The 19,720-nt window shown below is 48.1% G+C and overlaps 2 protein-coding genes across 2 annotated transcripts in view; both read right to left on the bottom strand.

The window, feature by feature from the left end:
• LOC121000856 (gastrula zinc finger protein XlCGF66.1-like) overlaps nucleotides 1-19,720 on the bottom strand; it is a 576,261-nt gene that overhangs the window by 539,413 nt on the left and 17,128 nt on the right. The window lies entirely within an intron of this gene.
• The window catches only part of LOC121000840 (gastrula zinc finger protein XlCGF26.1-like), a 60,330-nt gene continuing 58,518 nt past the window's right edge, over nucleotides 17,909-19,720 (bottom strand). The window contains exon 6 of the mRNA XM_040431553.1: nucleotides 17,909-19,693. Within this exon, the coding sequence (XP_040287487.1) occupies nucleotides 18,483-19,693 (1,211 nt within the window). The 3' untranslated portion in view covers nucleotides 17,909-18,482. The remainder of the gene's footprint in view (nucleotides 19,694-19,720) is intronic.

Here is a 19,720-nt window from a genome sequence, read left to right as displayed (position 1 = left end):
TCATGTTGCATGGTCCAGTTCCGCTTCAGGTTTAATTTTCTAACTGATGGTCTCACATGTTCTTCAAGCACCTTCTGATACACAGTAGAATTCATCGTGGATTCTATGATGGTGAGCTGACCAGGTCCTGCTGCAGCAAAGCAGCCCCAAACCATCACACTTCCACCTCCATGCTTCACAGTTGGTATGAGGTTCTTTTCTTGGAATGCTGTGTTTGGTTTACGCCAAACATGTCCTCTGCTGTTGTGTCCAAATAATTCAATTTTGGACTCATCTGTCCAAAGAACATTATTCCAGAAGTCCTGGTCTTTGTCAACTTTATCTCTGGCAAATGTCAGTCTGGCCTCGATGTTTCTCTTGGAAAGCAAAGGTTTCCTCCTTGCACACCTCCCATGCAAGTTAAACTTGTACAGTCTCTTTCTGATTGTAGAGGCATGTACTTCTACATCAACAGTAGCCAGAGCCTGCTGTAGTTCTCGAGATGACACTTTAGGGTTTTTGGAGACCTCTTTTAGCATCTTGCGGTCTGCTCTTGGGGTGAACTTGCTGGGGCGACCAGTCCTGGGCATGTTGGCAGTTGTTTTGAAAGCCCTCCACTTGTAGACTATCTTCCGGACAGTGGAATGGCTGATTTCAAAATCTTTTGATATCTTTTTAAATCCTTTCCCAGACTCATAGGCTGCTACAATCTTTTTTCTGAAGTCCTCTGACAGCTCTTTTGCTCTCACCATGGTGCTCACTCTCACTTCAACAGTCAGGAGCACGACCAAACTAAATGTCTGAGGTTTAAATAGGGCAAGCCTCATTCAACATGCAGAGTAACGATCTACTAATTATGTGCACCTGGTGTGATATACCTGTGTGAGATCTGAGCCAATTTAAGAGGGAATACATGTGAGGGTGTCCTATCTTTTTCCTCAGTTAGAATAGGCATTTTTGTAGAATGACATTTACAGAAGATCTTGAAAAGACTTTTCTTCAGTTTTCTTTGTTTAGTTGGATTACTTTAATCTCTCTGTATTGTTGAAACGGAGATGAAATAACCATTTATTAAAAATGTTACAAAAAACCACATGCTTTCAAAGGGTGTCCTAATTTTTTCACATGACTGTATTTGATGGGTTGTCCATCCTCCACAGGTCTTAGAGGGAAAAACGCCTGATCACGCTACGAAAGTTCCTAGCCAGTCGGCACTGAGTTGAGGGCGGGGGGGGGGGGGGGGGGGGGGGGGACGAGAAGGGACAACCGGTCCGCATTCTCAGAGAAAAGCATATTAAAATCCCAACCCAGAATCCACACAGCCGGGGCAGACCTTGGAGTTTGCGTAGGACCCTAAGCACAAACGGAAGCTGGGAAGTGTTGTGGGGGCATACACATTACAGAGTACGATGGGGCAACCCTGATAAATCCCTTCTAGAATGACGTAGCGGCCAGCGGGGTCTATGTGGGAGGAGGATACCGAAATGGGACAGGAGGCTGACAACAATATGGCAACATCTGCCTTTCGACGGCTATGATTAGCTAAGAAGGCGTGCAGATGGTAGTGCTTGGCAAAGCCAAAGGATCCTGTCTGATCGGAGTGGGTCTCCTGAAGAAAGACCACATCTGCCCATAGGTTGTGGAGCTCCTGGAGCACCAAACGCCTCTTAGGAGTAGAGCCAAGCCCCTTGACGTTCAAGATGACACACCTAACCATTGAGGTGGAGTGAGTAGCTGTCACGAGGGTGTCAAGAGCCACGTCTGACTCCGTTATATCCGGGGTCAGGAAGTCGCAGCGGGTGGCTGCGCGCTCTATGTATAAAGATAGTGCTGCTTCTTCATGGTAGCTTTCTGGGTTTGCCTTGCAACCCTTTTTGGCTCACTCAGGGATCCGTAGCTTCTTCTCCTCAGCTGTTTCTTGTCCAGCACTCCCAACCTCCTTATATTCCCCTCTCCCACTTCTCTGGTTGCCAGATATAGAGCTTCCTGCCTGGACTTCTATACTGATCCACTGGAGCTGAGTAGCTGTGATCCCTGGTTGTTGTTCCAGAGTGTTACCCTCCGGATCCCTGTTGGGCTTTTGTTGTCTGTTGTTGTAGCCCACCTGGGATTATATGTTTTGTCTGTCCTCTCCTTGGTGTTTTCCTTTAGTGTCAGTGGTGCGGACTAGTGATCCCACCGCCCTGTTCACTACGTAGGGCTCATCTTAGGGAAAGCCAGGGTTTAGGCACGTGATCGGCGTACGGGTGAGGAACCCGTCTAGGGACGTCAGGGCAGTCAGGTGCCAGCCTCAAGGTGAGTCAGGGGTCACCACCTTTCCCTCTCCCTTGGACAGGGCCTTCCCATTTCCCTCCCTTCGTGTGACGCCGGTCATGACAGTAGCAGAGTGTCTTACCAGCTATGAAGGTAGTAGCAGAAGCGCAGGTGTCCACTCCAGGGGGGGGGGAGCCTCTTCCAGACTGCTCTCTGTGGGGTAAGAGAGAATGGGAGCAAGAGAGAGACACAGAGGAGGGGGAGGATGTGAAACGATAGGGAGTAGCGGAAGACACGAACACCACAAGACTTCACAAAAAACAAACCGTAAACTATATCTGTAGAATAAACAGACAAAAAAAAAGTCTGAAAAGGGGACCGACCCCGCCGGACATATAGCCGGCAAGGCAGACTCACTGAGCCCCACTGTCTGGGGACCTAACCAGTCACGCCTGAGAGGGGGAGGGGGGAGAGAACCTGAGCAAAACCAATAGGTCAGGGACAATAAAGGGAAAAACAATTGTAAGCAACAGGCGGCGACTACACCACCATCATATCTTCCTAGGCCTTGAGTGGGCAAAAAACAGCAAAGTCCCCAAAAAGAGAACGTCCGGTCACACCGACGGGTCCATCAGCGATGGGGAGTGGATCCTCCGGGTGCAGGGAAACCCAGTCTAGGTGAGAGGGACGCTCCTCCAGGGTCAGTAGACGTCTCTTGTGACCTCCCGTCGTCTGCCAAGCAAGTGGGGTGGGAAGGGATGTCGCGGCAATCTCCCAGTCAGAGAGGTCAGGTACTGGCAAGTCCAGCGCGAAACAGAATGGGACGAGGTGGATCCTTTGTGTCGGAGAGCTCTGTGAGCCCTGTCCAGCTTAGTGGTGTGAGACGGGGGGGTCCCCCATAATTTTGTTGAAGAGGGCGTCCAGGATTCCCTGTATGTCCTCCCTCCCTGGGGGATCCGGGAGGCCACGAATTCTGATATCATTCCTCCTCCCATGATTATCTAAGTCCTCTATATGACGCTGCAACTCACGGAGCCCCGCGACTTGTGAGGACACTGAGGTATGCAGTTGAGAGACACAGGACCGCGTAACTTTGTGATCTTTCTCTAGGGTCTCCACCCAGGTGGCAATAGAGTGTAGGTCGCGTCTAACCGCAGAGATTTCAGAGCGGCATGTTGTGGTGACCTCTGTAACCAGAGCCTGAAAGTCCCCTTTAGTGGGCAGCTGGGAGAGTATGGAAGCACAGTCCATGGGAGGGGGGCCACTATAGGTGCCGTGATCAGAGTATGGGGAGTGTGCATGGGTAGGGGCAGCGTACCGCTGCATGGAGGAGGTAGCCCCTATGTCATCCTCAGGTTCCAGAGAGGAGATGGGGGAGAGGCCACTGCCACTGCATCGGGCACATCTGGGGGTCCCTTTCTGCAGGGAGAGAGAGCTGGGAGGGAGGATGGCTGAAGAGGGTCTGAGGAATGCCACTGGGCACTGACCTGAGAGGGGGCCTCCCCCGCTGTCTGTGTTTTGGCACAGGCAGGCGCCATCTTGGGATCAAGGGTATCCAGCTGGACCTACATCCAGGGTGATGGTGGAGAGGCTGGCTGGTCTCTGTGGCCACGTTGGTCGGTGGCTCCTGCGCAGCCGGAATGCCTGGTGTCTCGCGGTCCCGTCTTTCACTACAGCGGGAGCGCTTCTGCGGGGGCAGCCAGGTCAGGCGGGAAAGATGGTGGCATGCTCTGAGCAGAGGACGAAGTCCCGAAGCGTGCCTCGGTTGAGGGAGTCCTGAGGAGGTATGACCCCCTGTTGGGAATTCTTGGGCAGCTTCTTGCCCATGTGGGGGTCTATGCTGTGGACTCAAGGCCCTTAATGTTGCGGCTTGGTGGCGGAGCTCGGCCGTTACACTTCCTTCTCCATGAGCTGCTAAGCCACGCCCCTCTTTGGCAGATTTTACATCTTAATCATTATTTTCTGTAACACAAGGGTTAACAACCAAACAAAACTCAATATCTATTACCCTAATTCTGCAGTTTACAGAAACACCCCACATGTGGTGGTAAACTGATGTATGGACACACGGCAGGGTGCAGAAGGGAAGGAGCACCATATGGTTTTTGGAATGCAGATTCTGTTACACTTTTTTTTTTAGACACCATATCCCATTTGAAGCCCCCTGATGCACCCCTAAGGGCAGTGGCGTAAATTCCGGGGAAGCGGCTGCTTCAGGGCCCGGGCTGACAAGGATCTTGGCTTCGAAGATCAGTAGGCTCAACCCTAGTGAGGATGCTTCTTACTGATAATCTGAGCATGTAAGGGCTCTGTCACACAAGCGGATCCTGTGTGTGGAATTTGCTGCGTGAAAAAGTCAAGCCCCGTTCCGGACAGCGGAGACACAGAGCAGTAACATGATTGATAATGCTCTGTGCCTCTCTGTGATCTTTTTACTACAAATTCACGGTGACAAATTTATCTCACTGTGATTTTGTTGTAGTAAAAAGGTCACAGAGAGGCACAGAGCATTATCAATCATGTTACTGCTCCGTGTCTCCGCTGTCCGGAGCGGGGCTTGACTCTCTCTCACGCAGCAGATTACCCACTCAGGATCCACTCGTGTGAAAAAGCCCTAACGTTGCTGCAGATCACCATGTCATCCAGCAAAGAAACTTGTACGTGTGGACGTCAGAATCCTCCTTTCTGGTCACCTGATTGTGCAGTGTTATCAGCACCCTGCTCCCCATAATGGTTCTGTATGAGGATGAGCAATAGAAATGGCAATCGCTCCTCCCCATACCGTGCAGGGGATCGCTGTCTGTGAGTGCTGCGCTTCATCTCCATTAACGAGCAGGGTTGGAATTGTTATTTCTCAATAATCACGTCAGGGGCGGGCTGGGCCGGGGGGCAGGGAGGCAATTGCCGCCCAGGCCGCCCTAAAAAAACGGCCGTCTTTAACCACCTCAGCTCCCCTAGCTTAAACACCCTTAATGACCAGACCACTTTTTACACTTCTGCACTACACTACTTTCACTGTTTATTGCTCGGTCATACAACTTACCACCCAAATGAATTTTACCTCCTTTTCTTCTCACTAATAGAGCTTTCATTTGGTAATATTTCATTGCTGCTGACATTTTTACTTTTTTTTGTTATTAATCGAAATTTACCCAAATTTTTTTTTTTAAAAAAACGATATCTATATATAAATTTTTCTCTAAATTTATTGTTCTACATGTCTTTGATAAAAAAAAAATGTTTGGGTAAAAAAAAAATGTTATAGCTTTTACAAACTATGGTACAAAAATGTGAATTTCCGCTTTTGGAAGCAGCTCTGACTTTCTGAGCACCTATCATGTTTCCTGAGGTTCTACAATGGCCAGACAGTAGAAACACCCCACAAATGACCCCATTTTGGAAAGTAGACACCCTAAGGTATTCGCTGATGGGCATAGTGAGTTCATAGAACTTTTTCTTTTTTGTCACAAGTTAGCGGAAAATGATGATTTTTTTTTTTCCTTACAAAGTCTCATATTCCACTAACTTGTGACAAAAAATAAAAACTTCCATGAACTCACTATGCCCATCACGAAATACCTTGGGGTGTCTTCTTTCCAAAATGGGGTCACTTGTGGGGTAGTTATACTGCCCTGGCATTTTAGGGGCCCTAATGCGTGAGAAGTAGTTTGAAATCAAAATGTGTAAAAAATGCCCTGTGAAATCCTAAAGGTGCTCTTTGGAATGTGGGCCCCTTTGCCCACCTAGGCTGCAAAAAAGTGTCACACATGTGGTATCGCCGTACTCAGGACAAGTTCGGCAATGTGTTTTGGGGTGTATTTTTACATATACCCATGCTGGGTGAGAGAAATATCTCGGCAAAAGACAACTTTTCCCATTTTTTTATACAAAGTTGGCATTTGACCGAGATATTTATCTCACCCAGCATGGGTATATGTAAAATGACACCCCAAAACACATTGCCCAACTTCTCCTGAGTACGGCGATACCACATGTGTGACACTTTTTTGCAGCCTAGATGCGCAAAGGGGCCCAAATTCCTTTTAGGAGGGCATTTTTTGACATTTGGATCCCAGACTTCTTCTCACGTTTTAGGGCCCCTAAAATGCCAGGGCAGTATAAACACCCCACAAATGACCCCATTTTGGAAAGAAGACACCCCTAAGTATTCCATGAGGGGCATGGCGAGTTCATAGAAAAAAAAAAATTTTTGCACAAGTTAGCGGAAATTGATTTTTTTTTTTTTTTTTCTCACAAAGTCTCCCTTTCCGCTAACTTTGTACAAAAATTTAAATCTTTCATTGTCTCAATTTGTGCCTCATGAATACCTTGGGGTGTCTTCTTTCCAAAATGGGGTCATTTGTGGGGTGTTTGTACTGCCCTGGCATTTGAGGGTCTCCGCAATCATTACATGTATGCCCAGCATTAGGAGTTTCTGCTATTCTCCTTATATTGAGCATACAGGTAATGAGATTTTTTTTCCGTTCAGCCTCTGGGCAGAAAGAAAAAATGAACGGCACAGATTTCTTCATTCACATTGATCAATGTGGATGAAAAAATCTCTGGCAAAAAAAAAAAAGGAGGGGAAAGGCGTCTGCCAGGACATAGGAGCTCCGCCCAACATCCATACCCACTTAGCTCGTATGCCCTGGCAAACCAGATTTCTCCATTCACATCAATCGATGTGGATGAATAAATCATTGCCGGGATTATTTTTTTTATATATACAAAGTGTTTGCCAAAGTATATGAACACCGCCACCTCCTCAGCTCATATGCCTCGGCAAACGTATCTTTTACTGCAGAGGAGAAATCTCGTCTTGCAGCGCCGCATACACCGACTTTGGTGTAATCTGACAGCAGCGCAATGCTTCTGTCAGAATGCACATCAGTGCTGCAGCTAGTCGATCGGTTGGTCCACCTAGAAGGTAAAAAAAACAAAACAAAAAAGAAAAAACCAGGCCACAACGGAATAAATTTATTTACTTTATAATAACATTTGAACGGAACATATAAACTTTATTTAACTTTTTGAACAGAACGTTAACTTTTTTGCTTACCAGTGATTTTTTTTTTTTGATTTTTTTTTTACCTTTATCGGACAAACCTCTCCTTCCCCATGGGACAATGTGCAAAGCGCAAATCGCCCAGAGATGTGGCGAAGTACATTATGCACTTTGTCCCACGTGAAAGGAGAGGTTTGCAGCAGCTGTTAGTGAAAGGGCCCTAAGACCCCTGTGTGCCTGTCCTGGTGAGATGCAATCCCTATGCTAAGTGTACCTGTGTGTGATACTTCCGGAAACACTCTCCAAAGCATAGGGCAGGGTGGTCAGGGCAGTCAGGACAGAAATAGCGGGTGTCACGCCTTATTCCACTCCTGCTACAGACACAACATTTTTTTCGGGGTGTCGGTCGGGTTGAGGTACCAGCAACGACACTGGGGAAATGTCGCTCGTGTAGACGGCTCACTACACTGGTGGTTGGGGCCACGGAACTTCCTGGATACAGGAGGTTCTCGATGATCTCTTCCTGAAATTTGAGGAAGGATCCTGTTCTCCCAGCCTTACTGTAGAGAACAAAACTATTATATGCAGCCAATTGAATCAAATATACAGACACCTTCTTATACCAGTGTCTGGTGCGTCGGGAAACTAAATAAGGAGCCAACATCTGGTCATTGAAGTCCACCCCTCCCATGTGAAGGTTATAGTCGTGGACTGAGAGGGGCTTTTCAATGACACTGGTTGCCCGTTCTATTTGTATTGTCGTGTCTGCGTGAATGGAGGAGAGCATGTAAACGTCACGCTTGTCTCTCCATTTCACCGCGAGCAGTTCTTCGTTACACAAGGCAGCCCTCTCCCCCCTTGCAAGACGGGTGGTAACGAGCCGTTGGGGGAAGCCCTGGCGACTAGGTCGCGCGGTGCCACAGCAGCCAATCTGTTCTAGGAACAAATGCCTGAAGAGGGGCACACTTGTGTAGAAATTGTCCACATAAAGATGGTAACCCTTGCCAAATAAGGGTGACACCAAGTCCCAGACTGTCTTCCCACTGCTCCCCAGGTAGTCAGGGCAACCGACCGGCTCCAGGGTCTGATCTTTACCCTCATAGATCCGAAATTTGTGGGTATAGCCTCTGGCCCTTTCACAGAGCTTATACAATTTGACCCCATACCGGGCGCGCTTGCTTGGGATGTATTGTTTGAAGCCAAGGCGCCCGGTAAAATGTATAAGGGACTCGTCTACGCAGATGTTTTGCTCAGGGGTATACAAATCTGCAAATTTGGTGTTGAAGTGGTCTATGAGGGGCCGAATTTTGTGGAGCCGGTCAAAAGCTGGGTGGCCTCTGGGACGAGAGGTGCTGTTGTCGCTAAAGTGCAGGAAACGCAGGATGGTCTCAAATCGTGTCCTGGACATAGCAGCAGAGAACATGGGCATGTGATGAATTGGGTTTGTGGACGAATATGACCACAATTCATGCTTTTTGGTTAGACCCATGTTGAGGAGAAGGCCCAAAAAAAATTTAAATTCGGAAACTTGGACGGGTTTCCACCGGAAAGACTGGGCATAAAAGCTTCCCGGGTTGGCGGCTATAAATTGAGTGGCATACCGATTTGTTTCTGCCACGACTAAGTCCAAGAGCTCCGCAGTCAAGAACAGCTCAAAAAACTCCAGTGCCGAACCGATCTGAGCTGTCTCAACCCGAACTCCAGACTGGGCGGTGAAAGGGGGAACTACTGGTGCGGCTGAAGTTGGGGGCTGCCAATCAGGGTTTGCCAGCACCTCAGGGACTCTAGGGGCTCTACGGGCCTGTCTGTGCGGTGGCTGCGACGGGGGAACTACTGCACGTGCCACCGTACCAGCTTCAACTGCCCTTCTGGTGCTCGCCACTTCACCATGTTGTACGGCAGTGCTGGTACTAGGTCCAGGGAGGGCTGCGCTGCTGGTGTATGCCTCACCACGTAATCCGACAGCGCCAGCCCCACTCTGCTGCCCTTGAAGCGGATCCTGCGCAACCTGTGGTCTAGCAACACGGGGCCGGGTACGCCTGGTGCTATCAGGGACCTCAACCTCCTCGTCCGAACTTTGGGTCAGACTGCCACTGCTTTCTACAGGTTTATATTCTGACCCGCTAGATTCGTCAGATGAGGGTTCCCATTCCTCATCCGACTGGGTCAGAAGCCTGTAGGCCTCTTCAGAAGAATACCCCTTGTTTGCCATTTGGTCAACTAAATTTAGGGGGTATTCCCTGAGACTACCCAAGAAAAAAAGCAAGCCTGTCTTACAAATGGGAGGCTAGCGAAGTACCAGAGGCCGCTGCGATTGATAAAAAAGATCAAAACAGATTTTTTTTATCGCCGCAGAGCTTGTAAAGAGATTGTGCAGTGATCAAAAAAAATTAAAAAATTTGGCACTGAGGCGGGGCGGGCGTGGGTGAACGCACGTGTGGGCGACCGATCAGGCCTGATCGGGCAAACACTGCGTTTTGGGTGGAGGGCGAACTAAGGTGACACTAATACTATTATAGATCTGAATGTGGTCAGTTCTGATCACTTACAGATACTATAAAAGTACCAATGCTGATTAGCGATACGCTAATCAGCGAATCAGTGACTGCGGTGCGGTGGGCTGGGCGCTAAACGATCGCTAACTACCTAACCAAGGGGCCTAAACTAATCCTAAACCTAACAGTCAATACTAGTGGGAAAAAAAAGTGACAGTTTACACTGATCACTTTTTTCCCTTTCACTAGGTGATTGACAGGGGCGATCAAGGGGTGATCAAGGGGTTAATTGGGGTGATGGGGGGTGATCTGGGGCTAAGTGAAGTGTTTGGTGTGTACTCACTGTGATGTCTGCTCCTCTGCTGGAACCAACCGACCAAAAGGACCAGCAGAGGAGCAGAGAAGCCATTTAACACCTTATATTTATAAATATAAGGTGTTAGATGGCTTGTGATTCGATTTTTTAAAAATCATCAACCTGCCAGCGACGATCATTGGCTGGCAGGTTGATGACGAACTTGTCCTTTAACTTTTGCCGGCCCGCGATGCACATGCGCGGGCCGGCTGTGAGCGTAACCTCGCGTCTCGCGAGATGACGCGCCGGCGCGTCCAGGAGGAATGAATCGACCGCCGCTGGAACGCAATCCTGCGTTAGGCGGTCGGGAAGCAGTTAAAGAATTTTTTTATATTTTTTTTATTCCTCAGGGCCGCACCGCCGATCACCACAGGCGGCGCGGCCCTGGATGTAATTGCGGCGGTAGTGGCGGCGGGCAGTAGGAGATGAGCGCTTCCATTGTGGGAGCGCTCATCTCCATATTCATCTGTATCGCCGTCCTCAGGACAGCGATACAGATGGCTGTGCTGTGGGGCAGGGGAGGGAGAGGCGTGTCCCTCCCCTGTTCTTCTGATAGGCCGCAGGCACTAATGCCTGCAGCCTATCAGAGCCCGGCTCAGGCAGTGCGATGACGTCATTATCATCGCGCCGCCTGAGCCGGGCAGCACACAGCAGGGACACAGGCCGGAAGAGGCCTGCATCGCATCGCTGCTGATGGAGGTAAGTATTAGTGGGGGGGTTTTCTTTCTTTGCGGGGGGAGCTGTCACTATGGCTATGGGGGGGAGCTGGCACTATGGGGGGCTTGCACTATGGGGGGACTGCCACAATAGGGGGGGCTGCCACTATGGGGGAGCTGGCACTATGAGGGGGAGAACTGGCACTATTGGGGGAGCTGGCACTATTGGGGGGGCTGGCACTATGGGGGAGCTGGCACTATAGGGGGGAGAACTGGCACTATTGGGGGGGCTGGCACTATGGGGGGGAGCTAGCACTATGGGGGGGCTTGCCACAATAGGGGGGGCTGGCACTATGGGGGAACTGGCTCTATGGGGGAGCTGGCACTATTGGGGGGGCTGTCACTATGGGGGGCTTGCACTATTAGGGGACTGCCACAATAGGGGGGCTGGCACTATGGGGGAGCTGGCACTATGGGGGGGGGAGAACTGGCACTATGGGGGAGCTGGCACTATGGGGGGGGAGAACTGGAACTATGGGGGAGCTGGCACTATTGGGGGGGGGGGGGAGCTGGCACTATGGGGGGCTTGCACTATGGGGGGACTGCCACAATAGGCAGGGCTGGCACTATGGGGGAGCTGGCACTATGGGGGGGCTGGCACTATGGGGGGGGAGAACTGGAACTATGGGGGAGCTGGCACTATTGGGGGGGGGGGAGCTGGCACTATGGGGGGCTTGCACTATGGGGGGACTGCCACAATAGGCAGGGCTGGCACTATGGGGGAGCTGGCACTATGGGGAGGAGAACTGGCACTATGGGGGGGCTGGCACTATGGGGGGGGAGAACTGGAACTATGGGGGAGCTGGCACTATTGGGGGGCTAGCACTATTGGGGGGGGGGAGCTGGCACTATGGGGGACTGCCACAATAGGAGGGCTGGCACTATGGGGGGATGGCACTATTGGGGGGGGAGCTGGCACTATGGGGGACTGCCACAATAGGGGGGGCTGGCACTATGGGGGAGCTGGCACTATGGGGGGGAGAACTGGCACTATTGAGGGAGCTGGCACTATTGGGGGGGCTGGCACTATTGGGGGGGCGCTGGTACTATGGGGGGGTGGCACTATAGGGGGAAGCTGGCACTATTGGGTAAGCTGGCACTATGGGGAAAGCTGGCACTATGGGGGGGAGCTGGCACTATTAGGGGGCTGGCACTATTGGGGAAGCTGACACTATGGGGGGGGGCTGACACTATGGGAGGAGCTGATACTATGGGGGGGCACTATGGGGCATTTCTTACTGGCACATTATGGGGGGCACCATGGGGGTATCTGGGGGCTCTAAAGGGGCTTTTTGTAATTATTGGCAAATTATGGGGGGCACTATGGGGCATCTGGTGTCACTGTAGGGCATTATTTGGGGGCACTATGGGGAAGTGGGGGCTCTAAAGGGGCCTTTTTTATTGGCACATTATGGGGGCACTATGGCATTTGGGGGCATTTTTTACTGGCACATTATGGGAGGCACTATAGGGGAGAGCGGAACTATGGGGCATTATTTGGGGGCACTATGGGGGAGTGGAGCACTATTGGGGCATATGGTGGCACAAAGAAGGGGCATTTTTTACTGGCACATTGTGGGGGAGAGGAGCACTATAGGGGCATCTGCTGGGGGCACTAAGAAGGGGCATTTTTTTACTGGCATAATATGGGGGACACTATGGGGAAGGGGGAGAGGAGCACTATGAGGGCATTTACTGGGGCACTATATAGGGGTATTTTATACTGGCATACATTATGGGGACATTAGCTTAACTGCGGGCACTAAGCGGGGGTATTTCATGAACTGTCATATTATAGGGAAAATTATTACTACTAGGGGTTATTATGGGGAGCTTTACTACTACTGGGGGGCTATGAGGAACATGATTACTAGTATGGGCACTATAGGGGCATTATTACTACTAACTGTGCTCTGGCAGAGAATTATTTCTATTGGTGGGATTTTGGGGAGCACTGTTACTTTGGGGGGGGGGGGGGGTCATCCTGGCACAGTATCAGCTTAGCACAATTATTTTTGGGGGACATTATCTTTATACTATTAGTGTCTGGGCGCAGTTATTTTTTAGAGCACTGTGTGCCAATAATTGTTGAAGGGGGCACTATCTGTGTGGTAGTAGTATTCCCAGGGGTACTGTTTCTGCAGTATAGTATTGGGGGCACAGCGGGCACAGTATTGGGGCACTATCTGTGTGGTAGCAGTATTCCCAGGGAGACTGTTTCTGCAGTATAGTATTGGGGGCACTATCTGTGTGGTAGCAGTTATCCCAGGGGGACTATTTCTGCAGTATAGTATTGGGGGCACTGCGGGCACAGTATTGGGGGCACTATCTGTGTGGTAGTAGTATTTCCAGGCGGACTGTTTCTGCAGTATAGTATTGGGGGGCACAGCGGGCACTATCTGTGTGGTAGTAGTATTTCCAGGCGGACTGTTTCTGCAGTATAGTATTGGGGGGCACAGTATTGTGGGCACTATCTGTGTGGTAGCAGTATTTCCAGGGGGACTGTTTCTGCAGTATAGTATTGGGGGCTCTATCTGTGTGGTAGCAGTATTTCCAGGGGGACTGTTTCTGCAGTACAGTATTGTGGGCACTATCTGTGTGGTAGTAGTATTTCCAGGGGGACTGTTTCTGCAGTATAGTATTGGGGGCACAGCGGGCACAGTATTGGGGGCACTATCTGTGTGGTAGTAGTATTTCCAGGGGGACTGTTTCTGCAGTATAGTATTGGGGGCACAGCGGGCACAGTATTGGGGGCACTATCTGTGTGGTAGTAGTATTTCCAGGGGGACTGTTTCTGCAGTATAGTATTGGGGGCACAGCGGGCACAGTATTGGGGGCACTATCTGTGTGGTAATAAATAATATAAAATATTAATATTTTAATATTGCACATAAGCCACCAATAGGGCATACGGGCCTTGGGATCAAGACAGACAGGAGTTCTGAGGAATAGTGCACAGGATTTCTGAGGAAAAGGTGCAGCCTGGTCTGTAAGTGTTTTAACCCTCTGAGTATCTTGCAAGAACATTGTGCCTGCCATTTATAAAAGCCTGCTTGTGATTTGCTACTGCCATATGGAACTTTGCTAAAAGACTGTAAATAGTTGAATGTTCCAGTAAAAGGAAGTTTTGGTTCACCACAACATCGCGTTCCTCAATTATTCCTATCATCAATCGGTGTGCCACCGTTACAGGCACTGGCGTCACGAATCTTAAAGGGATCTTGCCACCGGCACATTAATCCTGCAACACTCACCTACCACCGGCCTGGTCCCTATACACAGAGAGTGCCCCAGAGGACCCCTGTGCCAGCCTCTCCATCACTGCTGTACGCCTGCCCAGGGTCTCCTATAAACTGTGAGTAACCAAGAGGAACCCTCGTTTGCCTATTAACCGTGACCCCACCATCGCAATACCCTGCAGGGCTGCGTACTGCAACCCTACCTCCCTTCTGGAGGAAGAGAACCTTCCTACTTACACAAAGTGAAAGAATACGAATTATTGCAAATTGTGGAATGACCAGCATCCATCCAGAAGATCCTACTTTTTAAATCATCCCCACTATCTATCTTGCCTAATTAAACCTATACAACCAGTGGAATCCATATTAGGGAAGCATACTATGAGAACTCAGGTCAACCAGTTAATCATTAGTCCTTTGGTTTTACAATGGAGTGCCGCAATAAATGCAATTAGTCAGATTCTACACAGCCTTCTGTCCGCAGCGAATTTTGGTGAAGCCAAGTCTAAAATAGGAGTCACTATTTTAGTTGTGGCAGCGGCAGACGTTGAGGGTGAAGTCCTCATGACCATCACTTGCATAGGAGTGTCATTGTTCTTAATCACAGTAGTTACTTTAGATTTTCCTGCAAAACATGCTGTCTTCCCTTACGTCCTAACAAGTGGCACAGATGGAGTATTCTGCCCCCGTTGACTGGTTAGGACAGGTGGAAATTTTATTGACAAGAGAAAGTAATTAAGCAATTAACAGGACTCTCCCACCCCAATAAAGAGGGGGATCAACCCCCAGTCCTCGTGTTTTTTTCTGTCCTGCGGACAGGTCTGGACGGGTGATTTATTTATTTTTGCCGCATTAGGTGCTGCTATGCGGTACCTTTCTCGGCGGAGTGTCCGTTCGGGGGGCGGGGCTCCCTCATGTGCTTGCGCGCTGCCGTTCCTCTGGCAGTGTGCTTGTGTCAGGGTTCGGCAGCCGGCGTTGTTCCGGTGGGCGCCGCCATATTGGGAAGTGACGTCAGTGGACGTCACTTCCTCTCTTTCCCTTTCTCTTCCTCCCGGCCGAGCTTGTCCTTATATTATATTACTTTATAATATGGGTTTTCCGCCTATCGCCCCCTGTGGCGAGCTACTGCCCATAAAATAATTACATTTTTAAAAGGCATTAGAAGGTTTTAGCGCTAGCTCCGCCCCATGTGGGTGGGGCCTATTTTTGGCGCCAGGCAGGCTATTTAAAGCTGGTTTAAAGGGTCAGTCAGCCTCCTGGAGCGCAGTTGTATTATTACTCTGCTTTTCTTGCTTAAGCTGTATTGGATTTCGACTTTCAGTGGGTTCCTCTGTTCAGCTTGTGCTTATAATTACCCTTGCGGGTTTCTTTTGATTCTAGCATTTCGTGTTTTTTTCTGCGTAGAAGACCTTTTTCTGCGTACAGCATGACCGCTGTAATGTACACCAACAAGCAGGGAGGCACAAAGTCACAAAGTTTCCTGAGAGAGATAGGTGTGATATTGGATTGGTCAGAATTGAACCTCACCCACTTATCAGCCATCCACATTCGTGGAGTTCACAATTTGATAGCAGATCGCCTGAGCTGAGTTCTTCCAACCGGGGAGTGGTCTCTCCATCCAGACATCTTCAAGGAGATAATGCTCATGTGGGGAATGCCAGAGATCGATCTCATGGCAACGAGGTTCAATACCAAGGTGGAGAGGTATTGCTCCCTTTACAGGGAGGACAACCCGGTGGCAATAGATGCACTGTTAATTCCATGGAGGTTCGGGCTGGCCTACATCTTCCCTTCAATTTCCTTGATTCCGAGGGTATTGATGACAATCAGGCAGGACCAAGCGTTAGTCATCGCCATCATTCCATACTGGCCGAAAAGAGCTTGGTTTACCCAACTCATTCAAATGAGTCGGGGGCAATTTTGGAGGCTTCCCCCAGAGAAAGTACTGGTGTCGGGGGACACTCAGACCTCCTCGAATCTTCAAATGTTCAACCTGACAGCCTGGAGGTTTTTTCAGTCCCTTCCAAGAATAGAAGGGCTATCGGGGTCTGTCTTGAGAACCCTAGAGCACTCCAGATCTGAGGCTACCAACAGATCTTATTTAAGAATTTGGAAGGTCTTCTCAACTTGGTGTTCCAGTTGTCAAATGTCATCCACTGATGTGTCCATACCTACCATCCTACAGTTCCTGCAGGATGGTCTGGATAAAGGGTTGTCACCATCGACCCTCAGAGTGCAAGCATCTGCGATCTCGGCCTGCCTCAACAGGTCCATTTCTCAAGAACCCCTTATCAAGAGGTTCCTTATAGGAGCTTCAAGGTTAAAGCCTACGATAATTAAACCTATCCCAGTATGGGATTTAACGTTCGTGCTTAGGGGGTTATCTCCCTCCTTTGAGCCCTTAGAGGAGGTGGAGCTCAAGTTTCTAACCTGGAAAATTACCTTTTTATTAGCTATCACTTCTGCAAAACTCCAAGCTTTTTCTGCTTTTGAGCCATACACCAAGTTCCTGCAAGACCGGGTGCTGCTCAAGTTTTTACCGACCTTTATTCCAAAAGGTGCCTTCATTCAGCAACATCAACCAGGTGATTTCTCTTCCAGTTTTGGCTCCTCTCCTCAGAGGAAAGGGGGCTCCATACCCTCGACATTTCGAGATGTCTCCGGATTTACCTGGAGTGGTCCAAGGTATTTAGGAAGGATGAAAACCTCCTTATCCTTTTTTCCGGTACCCACAAGGGTAGGAAAGCCTCTAAACCCTCCATCAGTCGATGGATCAAAGAGGCACTTCGGGAGTCTTATGTGTCTCAAGGTTCGGAGCCACCTGAGTTTGTGAAGGCCCACTCTACTCGAGCGGTGGCCACTTCCTTTGCAGAAAGAAGATCGATTCCGCTGGATGTCATCTGTAAGTCAGCTTCTTGAAGTTCTCACTCCACTTTTATCTCACACTCTAGAGTGGATTCTAGGATAGATAGCTATTCCTCATTTGGCCGGACAGTATTATCTTTCACCAGGCATGAGAGCCCTCCCATGGGGGTTTCTACTTGCTAATCCCCATCTGTGCCACTGGTTAGGACGTAAGGGAATCGTTAATTTCTAACCATAATTTGTTTTCCCTTAGTCCTAACAGTGGCACACAAATATCCCCCCCTTAGTTGCTTTAGTGTTGCCTTTTTTTCTGCTTATAACTACACAAGGGGACTAGGGGTTGATCCCCCTCTTTATTGGGGTGGGAGGGTCCTGTTAATTGCTTAATTACTTTCTCTTGTCAATAAAATTTCCACCTGTCCTAACCAGTCCACGGGGGGAGAATACCCCATCTGTGCCACTGTTAGCAATAAGGGAAAAAAATTATCGTTAGAAATTAACGATTCAGACCCTCAGATTGAGGACACCATATTAAGAGATTTGGAAGATGAATTTTTGGGAAATGCTAAACAAATTCTCTCATCTCTAAGCAGAAAGCATACTATAAGGGAGCTCCACACCCACCACATTTCCTTTAATTTATAACCCCTTCCCACTGCAACCATTTTCTGTTTTTTGCACTTTTATTTTTCTTCCCCGCCATCCAAATGCCATACCTTTTCTATTTCTCCAGTCACAAGGCTGTAGCAGGGCTGTTTTTTGTGGGACAAACTTTCTAATGTTTCCATTTATTATTCCACATGATTATTGGGACGCTGGAAAAAATTACTGATAGGGTAGAAATAATTTAAAATGCAGTTGCACCATTGTTCTATGGATTCTGTTTTTACACAGTGCAGTGACCTTTATTCTATGGTTTAGTAAGATTATAGCAATCACAGATTTATATTATTGTGCTAGGTTTTAATACTCCAAAAAAATATCTACAGGGCTGCGTGAAGGTTCTTTATTTGCGGTGCGAGCTATAATTTCTATTGATAACATTTTATGGTATATGTGACTTTTTGATGTTTTTTATTCAGTTTTCAATCACTTTATCTTTAAGGCAGAAGTCGTTAAATACCCAAAACCTGCCGTACATGTATGGCAAGTGTTATGAAGGGGTTAAAACTGCTTCTCCCCTACGTGCATTCTCTGATGTTTAACACAATCCGATTGGTAAGTAAAACATTTCCCACAGTCCGTACATAATTATGGCTTCTCCCCTGTATGATGGCTTTCATGGTGAAGATTGGGTTTCAGAGCCCACCATTTCCCACATTCTGAACAGGAATACGGCTTCTCCCCTGTGTGTATTCTTGATCTCTCTCAAAACTTGATTTGTGAGTGGCTTTTCCTGTGGGAATTTTTTAATGCTCAACAATATATTTTTGATTTAAACATTCTTAACACGACTTTCTTCCCATGTGACATGTTTGATGTTGAAGATCTGATTTTCTAACGAAATATCAGTCACATCCTAACATGAATACGGCTTCTTCTTTGTGCAAATTTGCTGTCTCTCAAGACTTGATTTCATAGTAAAATATTTCCCATATTCTGAACATAAATACGGCTTCTCTTTGTGTGAACTTTCTGATGTTTCTGAAGATTTGACTTACGTTTAAAACACTTCCCACATTCTGAACATGAATATGGCTTTTCCTTTGTGTGAACTTTTTGATGACTATGAAGATTTGATTTGTGAGTAAAACATTTCCCACATTCTGAACATGAATATGGCTTTTCCTTTGTGTGAACTTTTTGATGACTATGAAGATTTGATTTGTAATTAAAACATTTTCCACATTCTGAACATGAATATGGCTTTTCCTTTGTGTGAACTATCTGATGTTTCTGAAGATTTAATTTACGAGTAAAACATTTCCCACATTCTGAACATGAATATGGCTTTTCCTTTGTGTGAACTTTTTGATGACTATGAAGATTTGATTTGTCAGGAAAACATTTCCCACAGTCTGAACATGAATATGGCTTCTCCCCTGTGTGAATTCTCTGATGGACAACAAGAGAACATTTCTGAGTAAAACATTTCCCACATTCTGAACATGAATACGGCTTTTCTCTTGTGTGAACTATCTGATGCCTCTCAAGTTCTGCTTTGAGAGTAAAACATTTCCCACATTCTGAACATGAATATGGCTTCTCTCCCGTGTGAACTCTCTGATGCCTCTCAAGTTGTGATTTGTGAGTAAAACATTTCCCACATTCTGAACATGAATACGGCTTCTCTCCCGTGTGAACTCTCTGATGCCTCTCAAGTTGTGATTTGTGAGTAAAACATTTCCCACATTCTGAACATAGATACGGCTTCTCTCCCGTGTGAACTCTCTGATGCCTCTCAAGTTGTGATTTGTGAGCAAAACATTTCCCACATTCTGAACATGAATACGGCTTCTCTCCCGTGTGAACTCTCTGATGCCTCTCAAGTTCTAATTTGCGAGTAAAACATTTCCCACATTCTGAACATGGAAAGGACTTCTTCCCTTTCTGAGCTCTTAGGGCTCCCTCACCCCTTTTGTGGCTTGCATTCTGGTTAACAGTCTGTGATGAATCAGAAGATCGGATTTGTTTTAAAGGGTCAGATGACACCGTTTTGCTGTGAAGGGTGGATGGTATATCTGGGATAATGGCACAATCTTCATACGTATCTGATGTGACACCCGGATCATCTGCATTATAATCTGTAGATATCATTTGTCCCTCCGAGCTCCCAGTACAGTCACCTGACAAGAACAAAATTAAGTTAAATT

This window comes from Bufo bufo, chromosome 5 (assembly GCF_905171765.1).
Source record: "Bufo bufo chromosome 5, aBufBuf1.1, whole genome shotgun sequence".
Lineage (NCBI taxonomy): Eukaryota > Metazoa > Chordata > Amphibia > Anura > Bufonidae > Bufo > Bufo bufo.
The sequence above is the reverse complement of the archived record's forward strand: the minus strand, read 5'-3'. Positions and strand labels throughout refer to the sequence as shown.